General features: G+C 42.1%; 1 protein-coding gene across 3 annotated transcripts; it reads left to right on the forward strand.

The window, feature by feature from the left end:
• Positions 1-1,121: 1,121 nt before the first annotated feature.
• On the forward strand, positions 1,122-25,637 carry pfkpa (phosphofructokinase, platelet a; the record flags this gene model as incomplete). Of its 3 annotated transcripts, XM_080854671.1 has the most annotated exons (22): positions 1,124-1,195; positions 1,777-1,854; positions 2,213-2,402; positions 2,954-3,119; positions 3,211-3,255; positions 4,147-4,255; positions 5,195-5,290; positions 7,881-7,973; positions 8,688-8,813; positions 12,861-12,925; positions 13,187-13,256; positions 14,150-14,296; positions 16,984-17,054; positions 17,340-17,427; positions 18,573-18,725; positions 20,192-20,344; positions 21,139-21,303; positions 21,522-21,583; positions 21,663-21,774; positions 22,500-22,599; positions 24,386-24,491; positions 25,097-25,637. In XM_080854671.1, the coding sequence occupies 22 exons, from the start codon at positions 1,124-1,126 to the stop codon at positions 25,248-25,250; spliced, it is 2,421 nt and encodes an 806-aa protein (XP_080710797.1). In that variant the 3' UTR covers positions 25,251-25,637. The 3 variants fall into 3 exon arrangements, with proteins under 3 accessions (XP_080710796.1, XP_080710797.1, XP_080710795.1); XM_080854670.1 differs by lacking the exon at positions 18,573-18,725 and having other exon boundaries at positions 1,122-1,195; XM_080854669.1 differs by lacking the exons at positions 18,573-18,725; positions 20,192-20,344.
• Positions 25,638-26,469: the final 832 nt, after the last annotated feature.

The following is a 26,469-nucleotide window of genomic DNA, read 5'->3' on the forward strand; positions in this document are numbered from 1 at the left end:
TTAACAGATAAAATGTGACACTTGACAGGTAAGAAGTCATCCAACATACTGTCAGTGCAATATAGCCTACATATGATGTGTATAGATTTAACTATTGTAGACTGTTGTATGGCATATGATTTAAAAGGCTATATGTTTTGAGATTCACTATTTTTGAGTGTGTTGTCCTGAAGCTAAAACATGTGTGGGTGGTACCAGTATCAAGCATGATGCATTAGCAGAGGCTGGTTCTGCACAAGCTCCTTGTGTACAGTTCATTGCTTATGCCTTTTCTTGTAGGCCATGTTGCTTGGCAACAGCACTGGAGCTTAGCAGCTAGCATTTCAGAGTTCTGCCAATTTGGACAGCACAGTGAAACCAGGCCCTTATCCCATTGTTTATTTTCTCCTGGAGTCTGCCAGGTTCCACAGTGCCACTCCATTTCTTTGAGGGATGTCTATTGGATCACACACACACACACACACACACACACACACACACACACACACACACACACACACACACACACACACACACACACACACACACACACACACACACACACACACACACACTTCCTTAACTCTAAGTCCAACATTAGTATTCTGTCCTCTTGGAGCTGTTTTGAGTTCCTGGGAATGCCACTGACAAGCTTAGGGAGAGAGGGTAGGAGGAGTCAATAAAGCTTTTACCTTACATGGCATTGAGTCCTGCTCAAAAGCACTATGCATGCACACACATACGTACACACACACATACAGAACACACACACACACACACACACACACACACACACACACACACACACACACAAGACATACAGAGCACATATGGTACAGTGTATTGAAGGATAACAACGTACACACACAGATAACACATGGCATGTAGAGACCCTTTGAGAAAACAAAGCCAGTATCTATCTATGTATCTATGGAAGTACAGCAAGTATGTGGAGGATGCGTGTTGTTCAGAAAGCAAAACCAGCTTGCAGTGCTGTTTCTCATCACAGTGTAACACTTCCACTTTCTCAAGTTTGAATGTTTATGTCATTACCATTTCACCCGTTCTGCATTAATAGCCTTTGGCTATGTCAAATACTTGAAATTAACTGATTGCTGTGCATCTTTCTCTTGCTTGAACAGGTATGAATGCAGCCGTGAGGGCTGTTGTTCGCATGGGAATCTATGTTGGAGCAAAAGTCTATTTCATCCATGAGGTGAGTTGAGCCTCAATCATTTGTCTCGGCAAATACAACATAAAATAACATAGCCTGACTCATGGAATATGGGCATCATAAAGTGGGTTTATACAGAAAGCAGTGCCACACACTATATGCAGTTTAAGTTGAAGCTAACTTCACATGCAAGAATAAGGCCTCTGGAAATGTTAAGCAAGACATGAAGACCCTCCAGAGGAAGCCATCTGCTTGTCATGCAAACACAACAGGGGCAGATCCAGCATCCTTTGCATACAGTCCTTATTTAGAAGCTGCAGTTCTGTGATTGGCATTGGCCTGGAGATATCATAAGCCATTCGCCCACCTTTCCCTTTTGTGCAGATGGTTCCATCCCTCTGGCCAGTTAATATACAGCCATCTTGTTCAATTTAGAATAGCATTCATTGAATGCACAGATCTTTTAAGGGGTTTACCAGCTAGACGTGTTGTAGTGTCATCAACATTTGATTTTGTGGTTACAACAACGTGATCTTTCTTGTCAACATAGCTGTAAGCACGCAGTCCTCACCCCAGTCGGTTCTGGAAGTGTCCATCAATTCCCTCTGTGTTTCTGCTTCCAGGGCTATCAGGGTATGGTGGACGGTGGAGAGAACATCAAAGAGGCCTCGTGGGAGAGTGTCTCCAGTATGCTTCAAGTGGTGAGTGCTTCAAGCATGGAATGTTCATAAAGCCACCTGCTTTGTGAGGTGATGAGCAAAGATTAAAGAATTGTAATTAGAAAAGCTGTTGCCAGGTATAAGAGAACGGAATGAATATAGTCTGAAACGTTTCATGTTAAAAGGTCTAGTTTAACTGTGGAAAAGAGCTCTGTAATGTAAGCACGCTGTGTGTTTTGTCCACTGTGCTGTTATGAAGGCTCTTTTATTGTGGCAACAGTGGTTTTGCCTTGAAATGCGTGAATGAAAAATATATTGATAATGACTTAGTGAGTTGCCTTCTCTGACCATATCTTGATATTCAGACCATTTTACTGGAATATGATCCTGTTATTTTTAGGGTGGCACAGTCATTGGCAGTGCCCGCTGCAAAGAGTTCCGGGCACGCGATGGGCGCCTGAAGGCAGCTCACAACCTGGTCCAGCATGGTATCACCAACCTGTGTGTGATTGGAGGAGATGGCAGCCTGACCGGGGCCAACCTCTTCAGAGAGGAGTGGAGTGGGCTGCTGGCTGAGCTGGTGGAGAAAGGTGTGCAGGAGAGAAGATGAGACTGTTTGTTTACTTGTTTATTTAGAAGGATCCCCATTAGCTCGACCCTAAGACAGAGCTACTTTTAGTGGGGTCCACTGTAGGATGAGAGAGGGAGTGAAGGACAGAAGGTGTGCAAAAGGACAGAGAGAAAAAATGATGAATTGAAAGCTGAAGAAATAAGAGACTTGGCAGGAAGAAGAGAGTGGACAGGGAAAAAGATTGTGAAATGTACAGTATACACCCTAGACACGTGTGCATTACATGTACTTTAACACATAATGACTACTTATTTACTTTCCCCTTGGAATTCAGAATGTTTTATACATTTACAGAAAAATGTGATTGGAGACTTTGCCTTAAAATGTGTATGGTTTCTTTCTTTGCATTGTTTGACATGATATGACAAAATATATTTTTTAGTAGACTACCATTGGTAAAAGCGGCATACTCTCAGACATGGTGCTTATAGACGTGTTTTTATTGTTCTCACCTGGGCCCTGTTGTACCCAATGTAAAGATGTAAACATCCTCTGGCTCTCTCCTCTCAGGCCTGATCGATGAGGAAGCTGCCCAAAGGTACTCTGCCCTGCACATCGTGGGGATGGTGGGCTCCATTGACAATGACTTCTGTGGAACTGACATGACAATCGGAACTGACTCCGCCCTCCACCGAATCATTGAAGTTGTAGACGCAATCATGACTACTGCTCAGAGGTGTGTATCTGACTGTAAACCGATCCATTGTTATTGCTTGCTATAATGCTTGTTTAACTCTGATATAACTCATATTCACATGTTCTTTCAGCCACCAGAGGACCTTCGTGCTTGAGGTCATGGGGAGGCATTGTGGGTAAGAAACATAAGCACTGGTTGCTGCTGTTGCTCTGATGCTTTTAGCTTTGTTGTGTCTGTCTTTTCAGATATGTTGATTACGGATATGTGTGATGGATACTATTGATTTGTTTTCATTGCCAATTTGTGCGTAGTGATGTGGTTCATTTGTTTGTGATTTATTTATTGATATGGCAGCTCTTGGCGTGCTCACTGGCAGTGTGTTTATCATTGTGGTTTATCTTTGTTTATTATATGGCTCCTCAGAATGCTGAGAATGAACCATTGAATTGAATTGGCCATCCCAATGTTCAGAGGTCTGATATTAATTGATAATGACCGCTGAAAAAAATGAATGACTGTTATGTATTATGTAATATATAAATATATATATAATTTCACAAGTAGTCAGTTTCCTTATCGTAACTAAAATGAGTTGTAACTGAAGTAATATGTTGCTATGCAACACCTGAAAGTTTTAATAGCATGAAGAACATTTTTTTTTTCAATGGAAGCCAGGAAACTGCAATAAAATCATTTAAATTCAATTTTTATTTTATGGTTTCACCAAGTTACCGTTTAATAAGTGCAGCAGAAGGGTTATTGTTCTGTTCTGAAGTGATTTTTTTCCCCAAAACTGACCGGCAGACTGGACATGGCCCCATAGATATGGACTAGGCAGCTCTGGCCCAGATACATGTGTTATCATTGTGATGAATGTCTGGTGTGTGTGTGTGTGTGTGTGTGTGTGTGTGTGTGTGTGTGTGTGTGTGTGTCTGTGTGTCTGTGTGTCTGTGTGTCTGTCTGTCTGTCTGTCTGTCTGTCTGTCTGTCTGTCTGTCTGTCTGTCTGTGTGTGTGTGTGTGTGTGTGTGTGTGTGTGTGTGTGTGTGTGTGTGTGTGTGTGTGTAGCTACCTGGCTCTGGTGAGTGCCCTTGCCTGTGGAGCAGACTGGGTGCTGATTCCTGAGATGCCTCCAGAGGATGGCTGGGAGGACAAGATGTGTCAGAAGCTCTCCGCGGTAACCAGACCTAACTCAGATCACCACACTCATCTAAGTTCTACTGTACTACTGCTGACCTATGTATTACAATATCATAGAACGACAAGTATGTCAAGTATGCCACGTGGAAGTGCAGCCATGAGTAACGATCTCATGACACAACTATTATTCTTAACTTCACCAGGATACGTAAGGACAGTATGCACTACTTCAAATTATCATTGAAATTAGTATTAACACTTTTTCAGTCTAGGGAGTCTTGGTTACATGTGGGTAAGTTTATTAAGATTTAGTTTTATATAATATATTATAATATGCTGAATATTAGAATATTGGATTATATATCATTATTGTACATTATAGATAATACAACAAACAATGAACGCTGTTTTATTTTGAACTAAGGTAATGTTCAAGGCCATGCTACAGTGAAAGAGATATCAAAAAGAGATGTTGCAATTATACAGTCCATTCAATTTCATCTTATTATCTTGGATTAAGCTACACTTAGCTTCAAAGCGCTCCAAATCCTTTTTTTAATCCTTAAAGCACCCTGTGTGTATGTTCTGGCTGTATAACCACTGTCTTAACTGTCTCAGACCCGATCCCGAGGATCCAGGTTGAACATTATTATAGTGGCAGAGGGAGCCCTGGACAGACATGGAAAGCCTATAACCTCTAGCATTGTCAAGGATGTGAGTATCTGAACATGTTGCCGGGGTGGGAAGCGAACGGCACGGAGACAGCCCAACAAGTGTTAGGGAATCACAGCCAAGGTGTAGGTGTCTTGGCCAGAGAACTACGGACAGACAGTCTAAGGGAGGCAGATTTGTTAAAACCAGACTACTCATACAAAGGGCCTTGTCTCCAGCTTTTCAACTCCCATCCCGCCAACTCCTGTCACTGTCTGTTGTAGGTAACGTGTTTTTCAACCTCCCCCCACCCCTACTCCCTTAGAACCGAGCAGGCATGAAAAGACTGAATATCATAATTATAGCCGAGGGAGCCATTGATTTCAAGAACAAGCCCATAACGGCGGGCTATGTAAAGGATGTAAGTAGGCTCCAGGCCGTGCTGTCCTGCTCCTGCACTGGCCTTTAAGCTGACTCTTAGCTTTGACCTCTGTGTGGCTTCCCTCTCTAACCGTCTGCCCCCTGTATGGAAAGCTGGGGTAAGGTGGCCTTGCTGAACCCCCTCCTATTTTCTTTAATGTGTATCTTGCACTCTAACTGCTTGCTGTCTACTGCCTTTGTCATGCGGTATCAATGGAGTGTGTTGGCACTATTTCCCAGCGTAGCTTGTGACTGGTTTGATGTTTTTTAACATTGACTTTCAACGTGCACTTGTTTGATCTACTGTATATGTAGGATATTACAGACATACAGTACTGTGCAAAAGTTTTAGGCAGGTGTGAAAAAATGCTATGAACTAAGAATGCTTTGAAAAATGTAAACAATAAATGTTTATTTTTTATCCATTTACATGGTAAGACTGAGCACAGCAACAAGACACAACGTAGTTATACTGCATCAGCAGGGTCTCTCCCAGACAAAGATTTCAAAGCAGACAGGGGTTTCAAAATGTGCAGTTCCAACTCTTTTGAAGAAGACGTTGAGGATCGTAGACGCAGTGGTCAGCCAAGGAAACTTAATGCAGCTGATGAAAAACACATCAAGCTTATTTACCTTTGAAATCGGAAGGTTTCAAGCAGTGGCATCAGCTCAGAACTGGCAGAAACTAGTGGTACCCAGGTACAGACATTTACTGTCCGGGGAAGTCTGGCCAGAAGTGGTCTTCATGGAAGAGTTGCAGCCAAAAAGCTCTACCCCGACAAGGAAACAAGGCCAAGTGACTGAACTAAGCACGTAAACATAGAAACTAGGGTGCAGAAACATGGCAGAAGGTGCTCTGGACTGATGAGTCAAAATTAGAAATATTTGGCTGTAGAAGAAGGCAGTTTGTTCGCTGGAGGCTGGAGAGAGGTACAATAATGAGAGTCTGCAGGCAACAGTGAAGCATGGTAGAGGTTCCTTTCCAGTTTGGGGCTGCATTTCTGCAAGTAGAGTTGGAGATTTGGTCAGGATGAATGGTGTCCTCAATGCTGAGAAATACAGGCAGATACTAATCCATCATGCAATACCATCAGGGAGGCGTATGATTGGCACCAAATGTATTCTGCAGCAGGAACATAACCCCAAACATACAGCCAATGTCATTAACAACTATCTTCAGCTTAAAGAAGAACAGAAAGTCCTGCAAGTGATGGTATGACCCCCACAGAGCCCTAATCTCTACATCATCGAGTCTTTCTGGGTTTACATGAAGAGACAGAAGAATTTTAGGAAGCCTACATCCACAGAAGATCTGTGGTTAGTTCTCTAAGATGTTTGGAACAATTTACCAGCCGTGTTCCTTCAAAAACTGCGCAAGTGTATCTGGAAGAATTTATGCTATTTTGAAGGCAAAGGGTGGTCACACCAAATATTGATTTAATTTAGAATTTTCTTCTGTTCCTTCACTGCATTTTGTTAATTTATGAAGAATTGATGAAAATAAACTGTTAACACTTCCATTTTTGAAAGCATTCTTAGTTTACAGCATTTTTTCACACCTGCCTAAAACTTTTGCACAGTACTGTATTTGAATAGTATATATGGTACAACATAGTGATAAATATGGTGCAAAAACAAAGATGTTTAATCATCTGTGTAGTGAAATAGCATAGGTCCTACAGGAGTTGTTCCAGTAACTGCTTTGTACCTAATTCAGTTTCTGTTTATTTGGCCTCACATCATTTAGTTTTGTAAATGTAATTGTTCTGAAAACTGTGTTTATACTCCAAATGACTAAAAACACTGGACTGTTATGGAGCTCACTAACCGCACTGAAGACGGTTATGTTTAGCATGAAGCCTGCACTTTCTCCCTGAGCCTTTCAACTGCATGCATGCTTTCCCTTCATGAAAAGCATAAAAGCATTTTGTATCTGTAGTGTAAACATTGTAAATGGTTTTGACAACTTATTTTTAACATATACTGTACGGTTAGTATGCGTTTGCGAGGCAGAATAGATATAGTATATTCTCATTTAAAGTTTTGAAGGTACTTTGGAAATATTCCCCAGCATACCCATCTCTGCTGTACTTGGCACATTTATAAGACATCTTGTCTTGTGATGGAAAAAACAAACTGCAAATGCACTCATTTGTCATTGTGTGTAGTTAGCTGCAGGAGTTTGTTCAGTAGCACAGTTTGGTATTTACAGTGCAGATTACAGTGCTGTGGAGAGGCAAAATAGATATAGTATATTATCATTTAAAGTGTTGAAGGTACTTTGGAAATATTCCCCAGCATACCCATCTCTGCTGAACTTGGCACATTTATAAGATATCTTGTCTTGTGATGGAAAAAACAAACTGCAAATGCACTCATTTGCCATTGTGTGTAGTTAGCTGCAGGAGTTTGTTCAGTAGCACAGTGTGGTATTTACAGTGCAGATTACAGTGCTGTGGAATATTTCCCTGGTGTTAACATGTTTATTGCCCCCCATCAAAAGCCTGTGGAAATGTTTTTGACTTTATGTCTAAATCAGGCAAGGGATAGTCCCCACCCCTAACAATGGTCTCTCTCTCTGCTTCTCCCAGCTGGTGGTTCGTTGCTTGGGCTTTGACACACGTGTGACCATCTTGGGTCACGTCCAGCGGGGTGGCACACCATCGGCCTTTGACCGGATCCTGGTGAGTGGCTCACATTGGCCTAGAGTGAGGGGAGAGGAGGGGAGAGGAGCGCTGCCCTGCCCTGCCCTGCCCTGCCCAGCCATGTTCTCATAGACATGAGAGGAAGGAAACTGACAGAGGTCTAGGATAAGCCCGTTAGTGGATTTGGCTGCTGGGAGTCACGTGGAGACTGACACAGCAGCTCTGGGAGCAGAGGACACAAGAGTGGCGGTGGACACATTCTGTGTCCTCAAAACATGTCTAGCCTGAGGAAGAGTGGCTGTTTTTTTCCACTCCTGCTTTTAGTAATCTTTTTTTGTGTTTTGACCATCTCTCAGAGATGAGGGTGAGAGATCTATTTTTAGGGTTTATTTTGGTTTATTATTGGGGCTTTTTACTTCATTCGGTGAACTGACACAGGAAATTAGTGGAACGAGAGATGGGGAGTGGGATTGGGAAGTGCATTTGAAACTAAAAATATCCCTTTGGAAAGTGTGTGTGTTGTAGGCTATGTAAATATATTTGATTCTCCACAGTGTTTGTGAATCGTGTTATATGCTGTATATATACTGTATGCTGTGTATATTTAAATATACATATACATATATATATATATATATATATATATATATATATATATATATATATATATATATATATATATTGTTAGGTGCTGTATTCACCTTTGTGTGTCTCCTTTCTCTGTCTCCTCTCTTGTGTACTCAACTCTCTCAGGCCAGTCGTATGGGAGTGGAGGCCGTCCTGGCTCTACTGGAGACCACAGCGAACACGCCCGCCTATGTGGTGTCTCTGTGTGGGAACCAATCTGTGCGCCTGCCTCTCATGGAGTGTGTGCAGATGGTAGGGGCTGGAGCACTGCCAAATGATCTCAATACTCAGCATGACTAGAAAGAGAAGTGTGTCTGTGTTTTCGTGTGTGTGTCTGTGTGTGTGTGTGTCTGTGTGTGTGTGTCTGTGTCTGTGTGTGCGTGTGTGTGTGTGTGTGTTAGTGTGTGTGTGTGTGTGTGTGTGTGTGAGTGTGTGTGTGTGTGTGTGTGTGTGTGTGTGTGTGTGTGTGTGTGTGTGTGTGTGTGTGTGTGTGTGTGTGTGTGCGCGTGTGTGTGTGTGTGCGTGTGTGTGTGTGTGTGTGTGTGTGTGTGTGTGTGTGTGGAGATACATATATAAATTCATCATCTACACACCCAACACACACACATAATCTAAAACCCAACAAGTTAATCAGATGTGAAAGGTTTATTGTGGGCATGTCCAATTACAGTGGCACTGCAGTGATGCAATCTTCCTCCAACATGGCCACACAAAGCCTCTCTGTGTCTCTCTAAGACCTGCATGTCTCCTTCTCCCACTCTGCTCTTTGTGTGCTCGACGTTGCCTCAAACGATCAAGTCATCGCCCACTAGAGCTGTAGAGAGACCCCTGCTGAGATGAATGAGGCAGACTTTGAAGGCCCCCTGAAATCTGTCTGATTTCCCCACTCCTCTGCTTCCTTCTGGCTCTGCTGTGCATACCTGACTGACATAAATGGTGGCCTTGATTAGTTGGCACCTGGTTTAGCCATTCAGCTGCTTATAATTAGACTAACATTAGATGAGCTTGGAGCAGGTTAAGGTGGAACACATGCAGTACAACAAGCTCCATCATCAGGGTTTAGAACCCATACTCTAGGCTAGGCACTAGTTATGTTTGCATGTATGGAGGACCAAACCTGCCATATTTACAAATGAATGAATAAATAAATAAATAAATGTCCACATCCATGCATTTAGACAGAAATAAATGGATAAATGTTTTAATTAATGCACAATTGTTAATCAAAGTTACTTATAATTACATTTATGTATGTATGTATTTATTTATTTATTCATTCATATATTTATTCATTCATTCATTTATTTATTCATTCATTCTTTCATGTATTTATTTATTTATTTATTCATTCATTCATTAATTCATGTATTCATTCATTCATTCATTCATTTATTTATTCTAGTGCTGTCAGTTTAACGCGTCATTAACGGTGTTAACGCAAACCCATTTTAACGCCGTTAATTTTTTTATCGTGCAATTAACGCGTTGTAAAAAAAAAAAGATTAACGTTCTTTTTGCCCTCCCAAACTGTGTAGTAGGCTAACGTCACGTATGAGTGAATGGTGAGCGCGATACGGCGAAATGGATGATAAAAAGCCTCTGAATAGAAAGTTTACCTTCTAAAAGTTGTGTTGTGCAAAAGAAGCGAGCTTCACTGTTGTCTGAAAATGTCAACAGGCAGCTGGCTGAAAGCACAGAAGTAGTTGGCTTACCTTTTATTGGTAACCTAACTGTTATGATTCATTGTTTTTGAAATAAGAGGCCTGACTTCTACGTTCACAGCAAACTTGAAAAATATATATATATTAAGCCATGGTTTAACTGCACTATAGGCTGAGTCCTTGTTTATCTTAAATGTGCACTTTATAATTTTATTTTGTACCGCTCTGTTTGGCAATGTTGTTTTTCAATAAAATAAAACATTGCTTAAAGCAAGCCAATCCACTTTTCTATGTTGATAAGAGCATTCAAATAAAATGAAAATGATGGAAAAAAAATATTGAAGGGACATTTAGAATAGATAAAAATGTGCGATCGCGATTCATTTAATCGCGATTAATTTTGAGTTAACTATGACAAAAATGTGATTAATCGCGATTAAATATTTTAATCGTTTGACAGCACTAATTTATTCATTTATTTATTCATTCATTCATTCATTCATTCATTTATTCATTTATTTATTCATTCATTCGTTGTTCCCAATATGATAATGAGAGGAGGCCAGTAGGCGTGGAAACTGTCCAGAGCCTTCATGATACTGATGTAACGATATGGTTTCGTATGAGATCGACAGGTGATTGCTCTCAGGTTGTGGCCAGACGTCCTCTTTTACCCAGACATTCCGAGACCTAAAAAATTTTGGGATTCCAAAATTGTCCGGGATTTTGCGTCATCGGATATTTGTGTTTATGGGTCTTTCACAAACTCGTTTTTACGCCCTTACAAGTTTTGGAAAGGGTATCTCCCTTATGTTCTACCCTCTTGCGCGAGCTCTGACTAGAGAGAACTGTCTTAAATCGACTGCCCTCCCAGTGTTGCCAGATGCACAAAAATGATCCTCCAAAAACGATCATTTTGAGCATTTGGCACGATACTGAGCATTTTGCCAGCCCCACGCACTGTTTACAATAACGGTGATTTCCTTCGCAGGAATGGTACCCCATATTCAAAACCATAGAAGGCTAAGTTAACAAATATTGCCTAGGAAAAGTAATAGCCCGATTAGTGTCTCCGCTGCGCAAATTAAAAGCTGTGTGTGTTTTGTGCCAGTTAATCTAGTTCTAAAGTATGCCAGGGGGACTTTTTCCCCCACAATATTGAGATTTCGGAATATTGGCCTTTCGGAACACTGGGCCGTCCCCAGAGTGCCTACGGGACTTGTAGATCTGACACAAGGTAGGCTACCCTGAGAGATTAGAGGGACACGTTGCTTTTGTTCGCATTTCCAAAGCCCAAAACTTAGGGGGAAAGTTGCCAGCTGTGAATTAAGCAGTGTGGGAGACCCCACTCCCAACTCAATACATCAGAAAATACACATATGTCTTCTCCAAAATAAATGAAGCTGCTTGCAGTTAGCTAGCTATCTATCGCTAGTTATGATGACTAACTAGTTGAGAGAACATCCCCTAACAGTTATGGTTCATGGCAACTAGTATTATAGCCATCAGAAGTACATAACTAGTCTCTCCAACAAATGTGTTAATGTTAAAATCAAAATGTTAATGTTACCGTCAAAATGCTAATGTAACTGTTTGAAAAATTGAGCTATCCTAGCTACTAGCGATAGCAAACACCAGCTAGTTGCCAGGAGCTTAACACACTGCATCAATGTTGAACAAAACGTCCCAAAAGGCCATTATGAACTTTATATATTTAAATCTTTGTATCATTTTGTGAATGGGAAGCCTACTCCTGAGTATCCCATGGTATGCATAAAGCACAACCTGAGAGCAATAACCTGGCGATCTGATACAAAGCTATAGCATTAAATCAGTATCATCAAGGCTCTGGATTGATTGCAAAATGTCTGAACGTCAGTTTCCACGTCAGTTTCCACGCCTACTGGCCTCCTCTCATTATCATATTGGGAACAACGAATGAATGAATAAATAAATGAATGAATGAATGAAGGAATGAATGAATGAATGAATGAATGAATGAATGAATGAATGAATGAATAAATGAAAAAATATATGAATGAATAAATAAATACATACATACATGTCAATTATAAGTAACTATTGATTGACAATTGTGCATTAATTAATACATTTATTTCTGTCTAAATGCATGGATGTGGACATTTATTTATTTATTCATTAATTTGTAAATATGGCAGGTTTGGTCCTCCATATGCATGCACCCTAGTTTTCCTTTACTAATTTAGTGGAAAGCTCAAATGGAATAGAAAACTATTTGGGTAAACCGTTGAATCCGAAAAACATCATATTGAGGTTTATTTAAATGAAAGTTCCATTCGATTGAAGGGGCTTAACCTGATCCCAGATGAAATTGAACAATATTTAAGAGGAACTGCTATGTTGTCCCTTGGATCTTTTTACATGGTTATTTGTGCCACACATAGTACTGACATTTGATGAACATGGTTAAACTGCAGTTAGAGCCTTCCATTCGGTTGAACACTCTTGAAACATAATACTATAATATTGTATAAAATACCACAATACTATTTAATAGCTTATGAGATTGCCTGAATAAGTGTAATATAGTCGAGGTGTTGTTACCTTGAGTCTAATGAAAACTATGAAGATTGACTTCTTGATCTCCTCCTCACAGACCCAGGAGGTGCAGAAGGCTATGGATGAAAAGAGATTTGAAGAGGCCGTCAAACTGCGTGGCAGGTAACACGTCTTTTCGTCTTTAAACCAACAGTCTATTCATAGAGGAAAAAGATATACCATATATTTTCATATTCATTTCAGTTTTTTATATCACTGAGATGGTATGTTTAACTGAGATTCATGTGATAGCTTGTTTCATGAAGGTCACCTTTGATGTGAATTGACGTTTAGCCTGAATGCTACCATAACAGAGGTACTGTGTGACCTATACACAAGTGTTCCATACGTGTATGACTCCTCCCTCCCTCTTTTCACTCTCAGGAGTTTTGAGAACAACCTGAAGACGTACAAACTGCTGGCTCATCGTAAACCAGAATCTGAGCTGCCCGTTGTGAGTGTCTGCTGCCATTGTTGTTCTTTTCCTGACCCTTGGTTTGCATAAACAGTACAGTCGGCCAAACTTTTACTATCTGTCCCCTCTGACACTACATGGGTCCGTTTGCTTTGTAGTGTTGTAACCATGTGTGTGTGTGTGTGTGTGTGTGTGTGTGTGTGTGTGTGTGTGTGTGTGTGTGTGTGTGTGTGTGCGTGTGTGTGTGTCGGTGTGTGTGTCGGTGTGTGTGCGTGTGTGTGTGCGTGTGTGTGTGTGTGTGTGTGTGTGTGTGTTTGTGTGTTGTGTGCATGTGTGTGAGTATAGTAGCTTTGCTGTGAATTCTTTCCTTGTAATTGACCCTCACACCACCAGAAATGGCTTCAGCTCGCCATTCTGGCCTTCAGACCGTACTTTATTTAAACTCTAATTACCACTGGTACATTTATACACACTCTGTTTGGGTTGTACTGTAGAGACCTGCACTTCAGGTTATAGAACAGCACTCAGTGTAATTGTGCTGGGCATTTGTGAAGCAGCACTCTTAATCACACGTACGTCACATTATCTCTGAAGGTAGAATTATGTAGCATAGAGTATGATCCAGCATAATCGAGCAAAGAACTCCATTAAAGGTCTGTCACATAGACGTAAAGGAATTTAAAATGACATACTTTTACTTTGAAAGCGTTTTAGCTACATCCTGATTAGTTTCCAGTGCAGATGCTCCCCTGCTGTGATCTCTCATGACCGCCTGTTTGATAGGATTCAGAATAATAACACAAGACCAACATTAATATTGGAAACCAGTAGGCTCAGAACGTGCTACTGTGAGTGCGTTGCATAACTGAACCTGAGAGAGTGATATCTGGTATCTGGTGCTGGGCCTCATCTCTCTCTCTCTTCCTTGGCAGAGCAACTTCAATGTGGCAGTGTTGAACGTGGGCGCCCCAGCAGCGGGCATGAACGCAGCCGTGCGCTCAGCGGTCAGGGTGGGCATATCCGAGGGACACAAGATGTTTGCCGTCAACGATGGGTTTGAAGGCTTCTACAAGGGACAGGTAACCTTCGAGAACTCTTGCCATCTCAAGTGTGCTATTGTGACCAAGTTTAGTCTTCAATTCAGATTCAAAACATTCAAAACTACTGACAAATATTTTCACAATCCAGCTTCCTGGAAAACCCCTGAGACCTAAACCTGTCCAAAACAAAACAGTCCCATGTGGGCTTTACACAAGGACAAAACTGCAAGGATTGTTATATTTTTGTTACAAATAAATCTGAATTTTTTTTTAAAATTACAACTCAAACAGTAAAGAGAAGAACGTTTGACTGGCACCTTTTTAAGAGCATTTGGCTTGAGCACTGCTCTATAATTGTAAATGTGTGGCTTATTTGACAGTTGTGTCACATCTGACTTCAATCTTAACAACTAGAACAGTCTTCAACTTGCACCTGTTTAGAAGAGCAGGTTGGACTCTAGGTGTGGCCTTACAGCATCAGGATGAAGGCAATAAGGGGTTGGGCTGGTCAAAGGGGTTCAATTACAATAGAGAAGTAATGGTCAAACAAAAACTAAAGATTGTTACTTAACTGCACAAAAAAGTCATTGAACTACCAGAAAGCTACTGCAAAGTGTATTAACTTCTAGTGTAATGTTGTCCCCCCCCCCCCCCCCCCCCCCAACAAAATTGAAAAAAAAAAAAAAAAAGTCAGGATGTGAACCCCGGTCGCCAGCGCGGTAACCAGCGTTTAACCCAGTGTGCTATTGATTCTACAGATTTCCTGGGATTTAAACAAATTTAACAATAATAAATTCGAGAATATGTCTACATTCATTGTTTCCATCAGGTCCGCTTCACCTGCTCTCTCTCACCTGCTCTCTCTCTCTGACAGCCGGTCAGTAATTTCCCTACGTGCACTGGATAAAGGCATTTCCCATGAGGCTTTGCTCCGACCATCCTACATTAATTTATGAACAAAAAAACGAATTAAATCGCTGGCCAATTTATATTTTTGGTCATGAAAGTTATGTAAAGTCTGAATAAAAAGAATTAGATCAAGGTAGGAGGCTAAGCAAAAATCAGCAGGCTGGATTAATGAAAGTCAGTTTATCACACCATAAGTGAGATGTTGTGAGACAACGAGTGCTATATATATTGGTTGGACCACCTCATTTCATACGAATGGACTTCTTTAGATTATCACGGTAACTTGACCTGATTTTATTAGTTTTAACTCAATGGACGGCTCATGGACTCCACACGGCTGCGCAGGGCACTAGAGAAGACGTTAATTTGCATGCAGCTGAATTCCTCCTTGAAGAGCCTTGGTTTGCGTTTGAACTTTCAACATTATTTGTCTGTGAGTAGATATTGTGTGTTAGGACATGTATTGCCGTTTAGAGACTTTAAAACTGACGTTGAATTTCTGTTTGTCACTGTTATTAGAGAATTCGATATTTAGCAGCTAAATTATGCTAGCTCTCGTGACAGCAATTTTTTTCATGTCCCCCCCCCCCCCCCCGGAATTACTCTCTGAAATCTTGCAATGAAATGGGATCTCCGCCTCTGCCCATGCCCCATGAGTTTTGCAGGTCACATGACAGGTCACGGGCTGTTGATGAGGTTAAGCAGCAGCAGGCAGCTAGGAGACCCAGATTAGTCTAAACTACTTAACCTCACTTCCTCTGCTCTCACCTTCCTGTGTGAGTTTTGACCAACAGAGGGCGACATTTACCTTTTTTATTCCGACTGGTGAGCCATCATGTAACATGCCTCTATATAATCTGGATAAGCACTTGATAAGGATTTAGGAGCAGCCCATCTATCCTTTTTATTTCCACATATGAACTTGCTTTTACCCTCAATATCTGTCTAGTGCTTTATCCTCTATGTGACCCCTTCCATAGCAAAACACTTTTGCATGTAACCTGCATACATACAAAACTGACACAACTACTCATCAGAAACAGGAACATGTATGCTTTGTCTTTGTTGTTATACATTCAATAAATGTGAACCATAAGTGTGGTCTGTGTATTTATATAGGGTGTTTGTAGGTGAAGTGTACTAATATTGCCCCTGCTTTTCTTAGAAAGCCAGAGATCTCTGGGTGGCCCTGTAGCTGTGTGTGTGTCTGTGTGTGTGCCTCTAATTAGGTCAGGCCAGCTCTTCCTAACAGGATTAGTGTGGAGAAGGTGACTGGACCACAAGACCACTGTTTGTGGAATGCAAGGACATAAACAAGGAATTCAATTATGTGCCGAGCATTCACCATGTCCCATGCCAATCTAGGCTGGAGTGGCGTCTAAGTGAAAAGTCAAATCTATCCTGGGCTGCTGTCTGTTGAAGTGAATTCCTGTACGACTCCTCTCCCACTTCCGGTGTAAAAAGAACTGCGGAATCCTTTAGAAAAACTGATCTTAGTGGTCATGCAATGAGCTGAGGAGCCATTTCCACGACTTCTCACTCAGCCTTAGTGACAGCCTATGGCAGTTGTTAAAGGAGGATGACATAAGTTGTCATACCAGCTATTGTGTTAAGGTGTTTCACTGAATGTTACACTGGTATCTCTCTCTCTCTTTCTTTCTGCGTGTGTGTGTGTGTGTGTGTGTGTGTGTGTGTGTGTGTGTGTGTGTGTGTGTGTGTGTGTGTGTGTGTGTGTGTGTGTGTGTGTGTGTGTGTGTGTGTGTGTGTGTGTGTGTGTGTGTGTGTGTGTGTGTGTGTGTGTGCATGTGCTCCATCAGATCAGAGAGATCAAGTGGGCTGATGTTGGTGGCTGGACGGGCCAGGGAGGGTCTCTGTTAGGAACCAAGCGGTAGGTGAAGAGTCTGCCCCCAGTCCCAGTCTGCCTGGACTCAGTGTGTGTTCTCTGAATGGATTAACATGCACCGCTGCACGTTCATCACACTGTCAACCGCATGCCCCTGTCAATATGTTTAGTATGATGTCAACTATGGCCATATCAGTCTGGACATCTGATCATTTCCTTAAATAGAAGCGTACCAGTTGTATGTCTTCAGCTTAAAATCTATTCTATATATTATATCTCCTGATCTATCTGTCCATTTTCTATCTATTCTATTTATCTGTCTTTGTTTAGAACACTTCCTGCTAAACACGTAGAGAAAATTGCAGAACAGATGCGGATCCACAACATCAATGCATTGCTTGTCATTGGTGGATTTGAGGTATGATTTTATTCATGTCTAAATTAGTTTACCATTCGAAAAGTCTTTCCTTATGTTTCCCATACTGAGATAAATATGTTAACATAATCTTGGAACTTGACAAATGTGTGTGTGTGCATTAAGAAGTAAAGACCACAGACCATATACTGTATATTATATTATATCCCTGTTGTTACTGGACTGGACTGGACTGTACTTTGATTGAAATGCCTGTTTAACTAACCTGACCCATCCTTTTACTCTAGTCTATTCCTTCTACTTGCACCTTATGAATTCATTCACATTCATACTTCAGATAAACTACACCATTATCCATGCCCTGTATGATGTAATGTCTTTGATTGGACAAAATTACTACAGTACACATTCATGTACTAATTTGGTGAAGAGATAATCTGTTTTTGGTCTTTATGTACCCCTTCGACTTTTAGATTTAGAAAGATGTTAAACGCCTCCACAACCGACCCTTTTATTTCAACAATACCATCATCAATACCAATTCGAGACTGTGATTGTCAATCTCTCATGAATAGATTGCACTAGCGCCCCAAAGGCATTATTCAAAAGAGTCCCCATTGAAACATTATTCACTCTATGAAGCCCCAGGAAAACTGACAAACATGTAGAAATGAATTCAGCTGCTTTTTTCTTTACCTTTAGTCATTTCATGCTTTTCTGTAAAAGGCTCATCCTCAATTCTCTCTTTTTCTCTGCGTGTGTGTATGAGAGATTAATGTGGTCGAAGTTCACCTGTATGTTTTTAATTGTGTGTGTCATGTTTAAGAATGTCCATCACGTTTGTGAGTGATCGAATGAATGCATTTGTCTTTGTTGTCTTTGTCTGTATTTTTTGTTCCCTCTTTGTATAATATTTAATCCATATACATCTGTGTGTGTGTATATATATACTATACTATATATATGTGCTTGTGTGTGTGTGTGTGTGTGTGTGTGTGTGTGTGCTCAGAGTGGTACCTGTCTGTCCTCTCGCTGCCCGCCGTGATAGCCTCTGGCTCCTCCCCTCAGCCCATCAGTCCTTCCCCACCTCTCTCCTAGAAACCCCCAGTCCCCCCCGTGCCCGCCTCCACCGCCCACCTAATCCTTGGCAACGCCAGTCTAAATGCCCGGCTCTGCCATGCCCACAGGCCTACCTTGGACTGTTGGAATTGTTAGCAGCCCGTGGGATATATGACGAGTTCTGTGTGCCCATGGTCATGGTGCCCGCCACAGTCTCCAACAATGTGCCGGGCTCAGAGTTCAGCATTGGCGCAGATACTGCGCTGAATGCCATCACTGACGTAAGTCGGGCTGGCTGTCTGTTAACCCAGCAGCCAATCTCATCGCTTCGTCTCGAGAGAGGCGGGGTGCTGCTGCAGAAACGCCACCCCCCCTCCTCTCAGCTCCCCTCTTTACCAGCAGCCAGCCAATGACAGCAAGCCAAAGCCAACACAACCAGAATAGGCTCAACGAGGTTCACCTGAGGAGCTCAACTCTAATCACAATAAAAATTTGATTTAACTTGTCCTTATAATATTCACCAAATATGCCACTCACCAATTTCCAACAGATATATAGCTAAAGAGTAGTTGAACACTGCATCACTTAAATGCTGACTGATGCTGACAGACTTTATTAATTGCTATTCAGCTAACGACTAAACCACAGCAGTGAGTGGTGAGCTTCACTGAACCCTTATTAGCTGCAGTGGCTAGGCCTGGTAAAGCTTGCAAATGGAGCTCAGGTAAGTGTGCTGATGACATGGAGAAGGCATGCTATGCTGTCGGCTGTGTCTGTGCCTGCCATGTTACTCCGCCTAATAGCCTTCCCCTCTCCAACCACCCCCCCACCTCATCAACCTTCCAACCCCATAAGTACACATGCTAACACACACCTTCAGAAGTAATGTAGGTTTTAGCAAACACTTGTAGTAATTGCAGTATTTGCTGATATAAATTCAATTTGCTCTGCATCAAATGACTCAAAAAGTGCTCAGTTCTGTCAGCTTACACAGACAGCTGTGCCAGTGTTTAGACTGTAAGCTCACTAACGCCAGCAGCAGTGCTGACATTAAAACGCTTCACAATTCTAACCTCTCACCTCTAACTAATGTTAACACACTGAAGAAATGACTTAATTAGCTCTTTTTAAATGAAGGTTTTGGAAAAGGCTTGTGTGAATGCAAGTGCGTACAACCCTAATCAATAACCAAGAGCATTGTTTGAGGCAAAAGTAGTTAGGAGAAGTTTATGGAACGACTGCCAGAGAGATCAATCAGGAAGCAGAGGCCTACGTCACACTGAACCTGCAGATCCCCCCCTGTGACCCAGACTCCCACCTAGCTGCATCGGGCCTGCTGTGTGCGCTGCCAGGCTGCTGCCAATGTGTCACACTCTCTGCTCACAGTCCACAGGTTCCTCACGCAATCACACACAATTTCAATCATACACAGGATGTGTGTGTGCGTGTGTGTGTGTGCATGTGTGTGTGTGTGTAGCTCTGAAGACCATCCATACCCCCCATTTACCCCTTTACCATCTCCCGCCCCCCACCCCACCCCACACCACCCCCCTCTCGTGGGGAGCCATGATGGCCATCAGCGGGCGGGCAGCAGGACTCCGGGTGCTCTCTGTCTCCACCCACACACACCACCCCCCTCTCCACCACCACTGCCTACCACAGCTGCTCTAACTGAAGTGTGTGTGTGTTTGTGTGTGTGTGTGTGTGTGTGGGTGGGTGCCTTGCTGGTGTCATGCTCTGGCTGTAGGCTATAGAGTGCTTGCTGCAGCTCTATGACGCTCGCACCAGGTGTGAGGAGTTTTGCATCCCCATGTGTATGCTGCCTGCCACCATAAGTAACAATGTGCCGGGCACCGACCTTAGTATCGGGGCCGACACTGCCCTCAATGCCATCGTGGAGGTAAGCCGCCAGTGCCTCTCCTGGCTTGCACAATACTATTGTCATTTGATTTCTGTTATATTGGCTTGGGTTGCCTTGTGTACTTGGAGATTGTGTTGATTATTCTTTTGTTATTTAAAAGTTCTGTGTTTAAATGTTGTGTCTGAGTGCAGCACGGCATGTTGTGTAGTGGCAATTTATCTGAGCATTGCCCAATGCCGTCACTAGCTCTTGCAATGGCCATGAATAGCTGAAAAACCTTAAATATTTAATAATATAAATATATCATATCCGTCATGGTGTGCAATGTCTGTGTTTGCTTAAGAATTGAAGATAAGATTGAGAATGTAAGAATGTCCCAGTAATATGCGTAGTGGATGTAGGGCTTTATGTGGTATTGATAATCAAGAGGGGTAGTGTTAGTTGGCAGTATTAGTGTGGATGAGCAGATATTCAGCCTACCAGCCTCTACATACCAGATACCAGAATTTATCCAAAAGTGTAGAAGCGATATGTCTGCTTGTTTTTGCAGCCGTCTCGTGTTTTTGCAACTATTGTTAGCTTTTCCCTGGCCGTGCAGAGAGACAGAAGGAGCCAGTGTTGGGTAATCACTGTTATGAAACACCAAGCATTCCGGAGGTCAGGAGGCTAACACTGTGTGTGTGTGTGTGTGCGTGTGTGCATGTGTGCGTGTGCGTGTGCGTGTGCGTGTGCGTGTCTGTGTGTGTATGCGTGTGTATGCGTGTGTTTCTTTGCCTGTGTGCATGGTCCTGTGGGTGTTTTGTGGATATGTGGATATGCACATGTGTATGCAGACATGTGACCGCATCAAGCAGTCAGCCAGCGGCACCAAGCGGCGCGTCTTCATCATTGAGACGATGGGTGGTTACTGTGGTTACCTGGCCAGTGTGGGGGGGCTGGCAGCGGGTGCTGATGCTGCCTACATCTACGAGGAGCCTTTTGACATCCGAGACCTACAGGTGAAGTGGACCGTTTGGGCCTGAAATGTTGTTTATCTACCTACTGCTCTCACTCTCTCGCTCTCTCTCTCTCTTGCATACATACTCAAATTTATATAGAATTTTTACAGAATTGAATATTCTATCAGCAGTCAAGGAATTGTAATCAGATATGATATAGAAAATTTAACAGCGCCCTCTATTGGTCATGTTCTGATGGAACAATGGTGGTGTTTCAGGCAAATGTAGAGCACTTGACTGACAAAATGAAGACCAGCATTCAGAGGGGACTGGTGCTGAGGTAATCTTTTTGTTTTATTATAAAGGTCATGGGCAAAGGTCAACGAGAGTGTGGGATTGAATGTGTTGCTGTTCTGCAGGAATGAAAATTCGAATGACAACTACACAACTGACTTCATCTACCAGCTCTACTCAGAGGAGGGGAAGGGAGTGTTTGACTGTAGGAAGAATGTCCTTGGCCACATGCAACAGGTTAAAGCACTATGCATACACACACACACAAACACACACACACACACACACACAAATAACAATAACTATTCAATAAAGTTCAGCCAATAGGTGTCAGTAGTTTAGTATTTCACATCCGTGTGTACCTACCACTGTACCTTACGCCCTAAGCTCCAAGACAGAGACAGACACACCCAGGTGAAATATACCAGCAGTGATATTCCCATCACCAGTTGTCTGGATGCTTATGTTAAATCCATGCCTCACTTTACTTAATGAAGAAGAAATCCTGTTGGAATTACAAATCTGAATTCTGATTTTTGTTGTCTTTATATAATGTTTTAAACATTGTGTCTCCTTTTTTCATTCAATATTATGCTGTGCACATGCAGGGTCATGCCATGTGCTTTGAATTAAAGACCTTCCAGCGTTAGGGAGCATCAGTATATGGAGCTATGTTGAGATGGAGTTTGGCTATGGTGGGCTAGCACCTGAAACCAAATTTAATTTGTGATTCATGTCCTTGGTGGCTTAATGACTGGATGAGACCAGTCTACTCAAGTGATAAAGCCTCGTGTGCAGAAGTACAAAGCCCTTTCATGTGCTGGACATTCAGCACTGTCTAATTGCGTGGGACAGTCTGCCACTGTAGTGGGTCATGGTTAACTGAGGCCAATGAAACTGTCTGCACCAACAAGGACATTCCAGCAGTGAATAACACAGACCCCTCTGTCCCCTCAATAAAGGGAGGTGCACCATCTCCATTCGACCGCAACTTTGGGACCAAGATAGCTGCCAAGGCCATGCAGTGGATCACCAAGAAGCTGACGGAGACCTACAGGCAAGGTACAGTGAGGACTCTTTCAATAACACGCTAGAGCTCAAAACAATAACGTACGACATGACATAAACCAAGGTGGTCTAGAGAGAGTGCTGTTGTGGTGCAGTATTGTTTTCACATTGGTACACATTTGAGTTTAAACAAGTGATGTGTACTTTACTACCGTGTGTGTGCGTGTGCGTGTGCATGTGCGTGTGCGTGTGCATGCGTTGTTTTGTAAGTGTGTTCCTAAACCCATAGCTCTGCTTGCAAAACAGGCAGACATGTTCTATGTTGCAACTAATTGTGCAAATGATGTGTACAGTGTTGATTGTACTGTTAAAGTTGGACTTTTTCTGTCTTTGCTTTTACACTGCTATACTTTTGGATGACAGATGAAGGTAATTCATTTCAGCTTTACTTGGTTTTGTAAACATATAGCTCAATTGCAGTCCCCTAAATAAAACTAACTGAAGTGATGAAACATAACTATTCAATTCATTTCAATTTGATTTATAAAGTACCAAAACTATAAAATTGTCTCTGAACCTGGACCTGAACCCACCTTGGAGCAACCACAAAGGTACAGGGGCAAAGAAAAACGTCCTCTTAACCTTGAGCAGAACCTCAGCTCATATGGGGGGGCCCATCTGCTTAGAGCCGGCCAGGTAGAGAGGTAGAGATATAAAAGGAAAGGGAAAGAAGGGGAGGGGAGAGAATCAGAAACATGGCAGATGAATTCATACACGTAAAGCATGCTAGCATATAAGTAGAAAATGTACACTATACATACAAACACAAGATGGTAAATACATGATACATACAAACAGAACAGTGGATAAGGTGGGGAGAGAGCATTCAAGTATTGTAGGACAGCTTAGTGGGTATACAGTATGCTCGTAGATTACTATTACCAAGGAAAGTAGAACGATGAAACAGAAAACTATGTTGATGGTGTCACGTATTTACATTAAAAGGCTTATAGGCTAGCACAGAATATGTAGATGTATCGTGAGTGGGGTAGAATTCATGCATGACTGTGGTAGGGGTGGATAGGTGTAGGCAGAGGGTTTCTGCAAGTAGATCAGGTGGAGAGACTACAGCAGCATCCCACAGCAGAGACAGTCTAGACTAGGAGGGGAAGAAAGAGACAAAGTGAGTGGGCAGAACTGGGCTGCCTAATGTGCGTATTTGTACATAATGGGTATGGTGATGAGGAACAATGTTTTAACAGCCAGTAGCATTTGTAGACAAAGGTCACGCTATAAGAGAGAACATTTGGTTAGAAAGCATCAATTTGACTAAAGAGATAAATGCACATAAACAATTAACAAAATGGCCACTGTATCAGTATTAATGCCTTAGCATAATATAATATAGAAGGTGACGGAGAGGGAGAGGGAGCGAGGCAACCTGGCATGGTGGATGGGAATTTAGTTTCTGTTTAACTTTACAGTAGTTATACTACAACCATAATTAAACATAGTTCATTCAAACTAAAGTTAGTGACCCGGATATTACACTAGTGCAATCCTGTGTTTAATAAATGATGTGAACATAATTTAAAGTCAAACTGCAGTTAGTTTTATGGGACTTCCTCAGTGCTCCAGGTAGCCCACCATTCATTCTTCATTCATCAGTTTCAGTCAGGGTCTTTTTAGAGGGTCTTTCTTTTTAACTCCATTAACTCTTCCTTCACTCACATGTAGAAGACCGCTGGAATCATTTTGTCAAATGTGTAAGTTTACAATATATTGCTCACTGATTTGCACACTATGTTTATCAAATATGTGTGTGTGTGTGTGTGTGCAGGGAGAGTGTTTGCCAACACAGAGGAGTCTTGCTGTCTGCTGGGCATGCGCAGACGTGCGCTGGTCTTCCAGCCCGTGGTGCAGTTGAAGGACGAAACAGACTTCATGTAAGATTCCTGGCTCTCCATAGTTATGTATGCTTGCAAAACTGCAGAGGGACACGCCTCTCCTCCAGAAGGACACGCCTCTCCTCCAAACCTACTTATCTAACCACATTTTCTCACTCACACCTGAAATATGCCTCTCTCATATTGCACATTCAAGGGGTATAATCAGTTTTATTTGCAATGTCACAGCTAAGTAACCATGGCTAGCACTGTGCTTGACCACTTTTGCACACATAGTAAGAAATATGCATGCAATAACATTCCAATTATTTTTCTGCTGCACACTGAAAACTGTTTGTTCCACACAAATATTTTGACTATGCAGTAGCAGGAATTAACCTTAACCTTTAAATGCTAGTACATTTGTTTTACACTTTAATAAATTCTTTAGCGCAAAGCATTTACACGTTAAGTTCCAAATTAATCCTTTCAAAGATTTAAAAGCAGTCATAAAGTCATGTACTCACCCAGCCTCCTGCTGATTGGTTCATCATATGTTTTCAGTAAATCTCCTGCATGAAACGTTTATTATTCTAATTTTGCTTTGTGTAATCAGATCAATTAAGTAGTGCACGGCCCGTACTGAACTGTCCTCTCGTTTGCAGTCACAGGATCCCTAAAGAGCAGTGGTGGCTGAAGCTGCGGCCCCTCATGAAGATCCTGGCCAAGTACAAGACCACCTTCGACGTGTCCGACTCCGGCCAGCTGGAGCATGTGGTGCGCATCAGGCCCAAAGATCTGGACGCCTCTACCGTCTGAGGCCCCTCCCAGTGCAGGGGTGAAAGGTCAGATGAAGGAGGGAGACGTCGGTGCTGAGAGGCAGATGACGGGTTTGATTACTCTATTGTAACCCAACAGTTGTCATTTCGTCGCGTTGTAAAATGTCATCCCCTCTTTTTTTTATTTTTATTATCGTTGAAGTTTATCGTAGGCAAATGCCAATGGCCAGTCCAGTTTAGGTGAGTGGAGTGTAACTCCCTCTGCTTCTTGTCTGTTCTCACACCCTGCTGCCATGGAGATGACACATATGTTCATGTCAAATCCAGAAACTGCACTTTCTCCTAAGAGGATAGATGAAGTTAGTTCCACCTGTCCGGGAATGAAGTTCACCATATTTAACTGTTCCTGTGGGATTTATGCCATGCTCTCCCGTACACAAGTACTGTTCGATGTGTGAAAGTGTTTCATCATCTGAAGAAAAGAATACCATAAATGTTGTTTGTTTGCTCAAATAATAAAATCATGTACACATGACTGCACAACTTGTGTCATTTTCTATTCTTTTGGAAATGGACTCTTCCATTGCCCTCATTCTGTGGGGGTCAAATGAACACCAAGTCCAGATCACACACAGGAGCATTTAAACACTGGCTTCAGTCCATGGCTGCGCATCATCCCAACATGGTGCCATGTAATGCGGAGTTGTCACAGATCATGAAGCATTCTGTATCTGAGTCTATGAAATGGCAAGGAAAAGCCTGCAGGCACATGCTCCATTGTAATATCGTAGAACTGTCAGTAGAGGGCACTACAGCACTGTTACGGCATATAACTGGCTTGTGTGATGTGCCTCGACTATCCATGGATAGGTACTGTCAAAAATGGCCTCACCTCCTCGTTCTTGTATTTTTTAGAGACATGAATGAGTGTGCGTGTCTTCTACCCTGCATATGTGTGTGGAGTGTTCTAATTATAAAGGTGTATTCTGTCACTCTGAAAGGGGATTTCAATTTCACTGTGGTCCAGTAAGGGAGTGTGTGTATATCTCTGTGTGCCTGTGTGTATAATTGGACTGCTATTTCACACCTAAATGGATTTTATTAACAATCCTTCCTGAGTCAGGAGCAGTTTGGTAAATGTCAGCTTTCTTTCCTTGTGTGTGTATGAGAGTGTGTGTGTATCATAGGATTGGGGACTTGCTTAAGCAACACACTCTCTTGTAAGCAGAAAAGAAAAATGCGACAAAGTACCCTTTTCC

Source organism: Sprattus sprattus, assembly GCF_963457725.1.
Source record: "Sprattus sprattus genome assembly, chromosome: 17".
In the NCBI taxonomy this organism is placed as follows: Eukaryota; Metazoa; Chordata; class Actinopteri; order Clupeiformes; family Clupeidae; genus Sprattus; species Sprattus sprattus.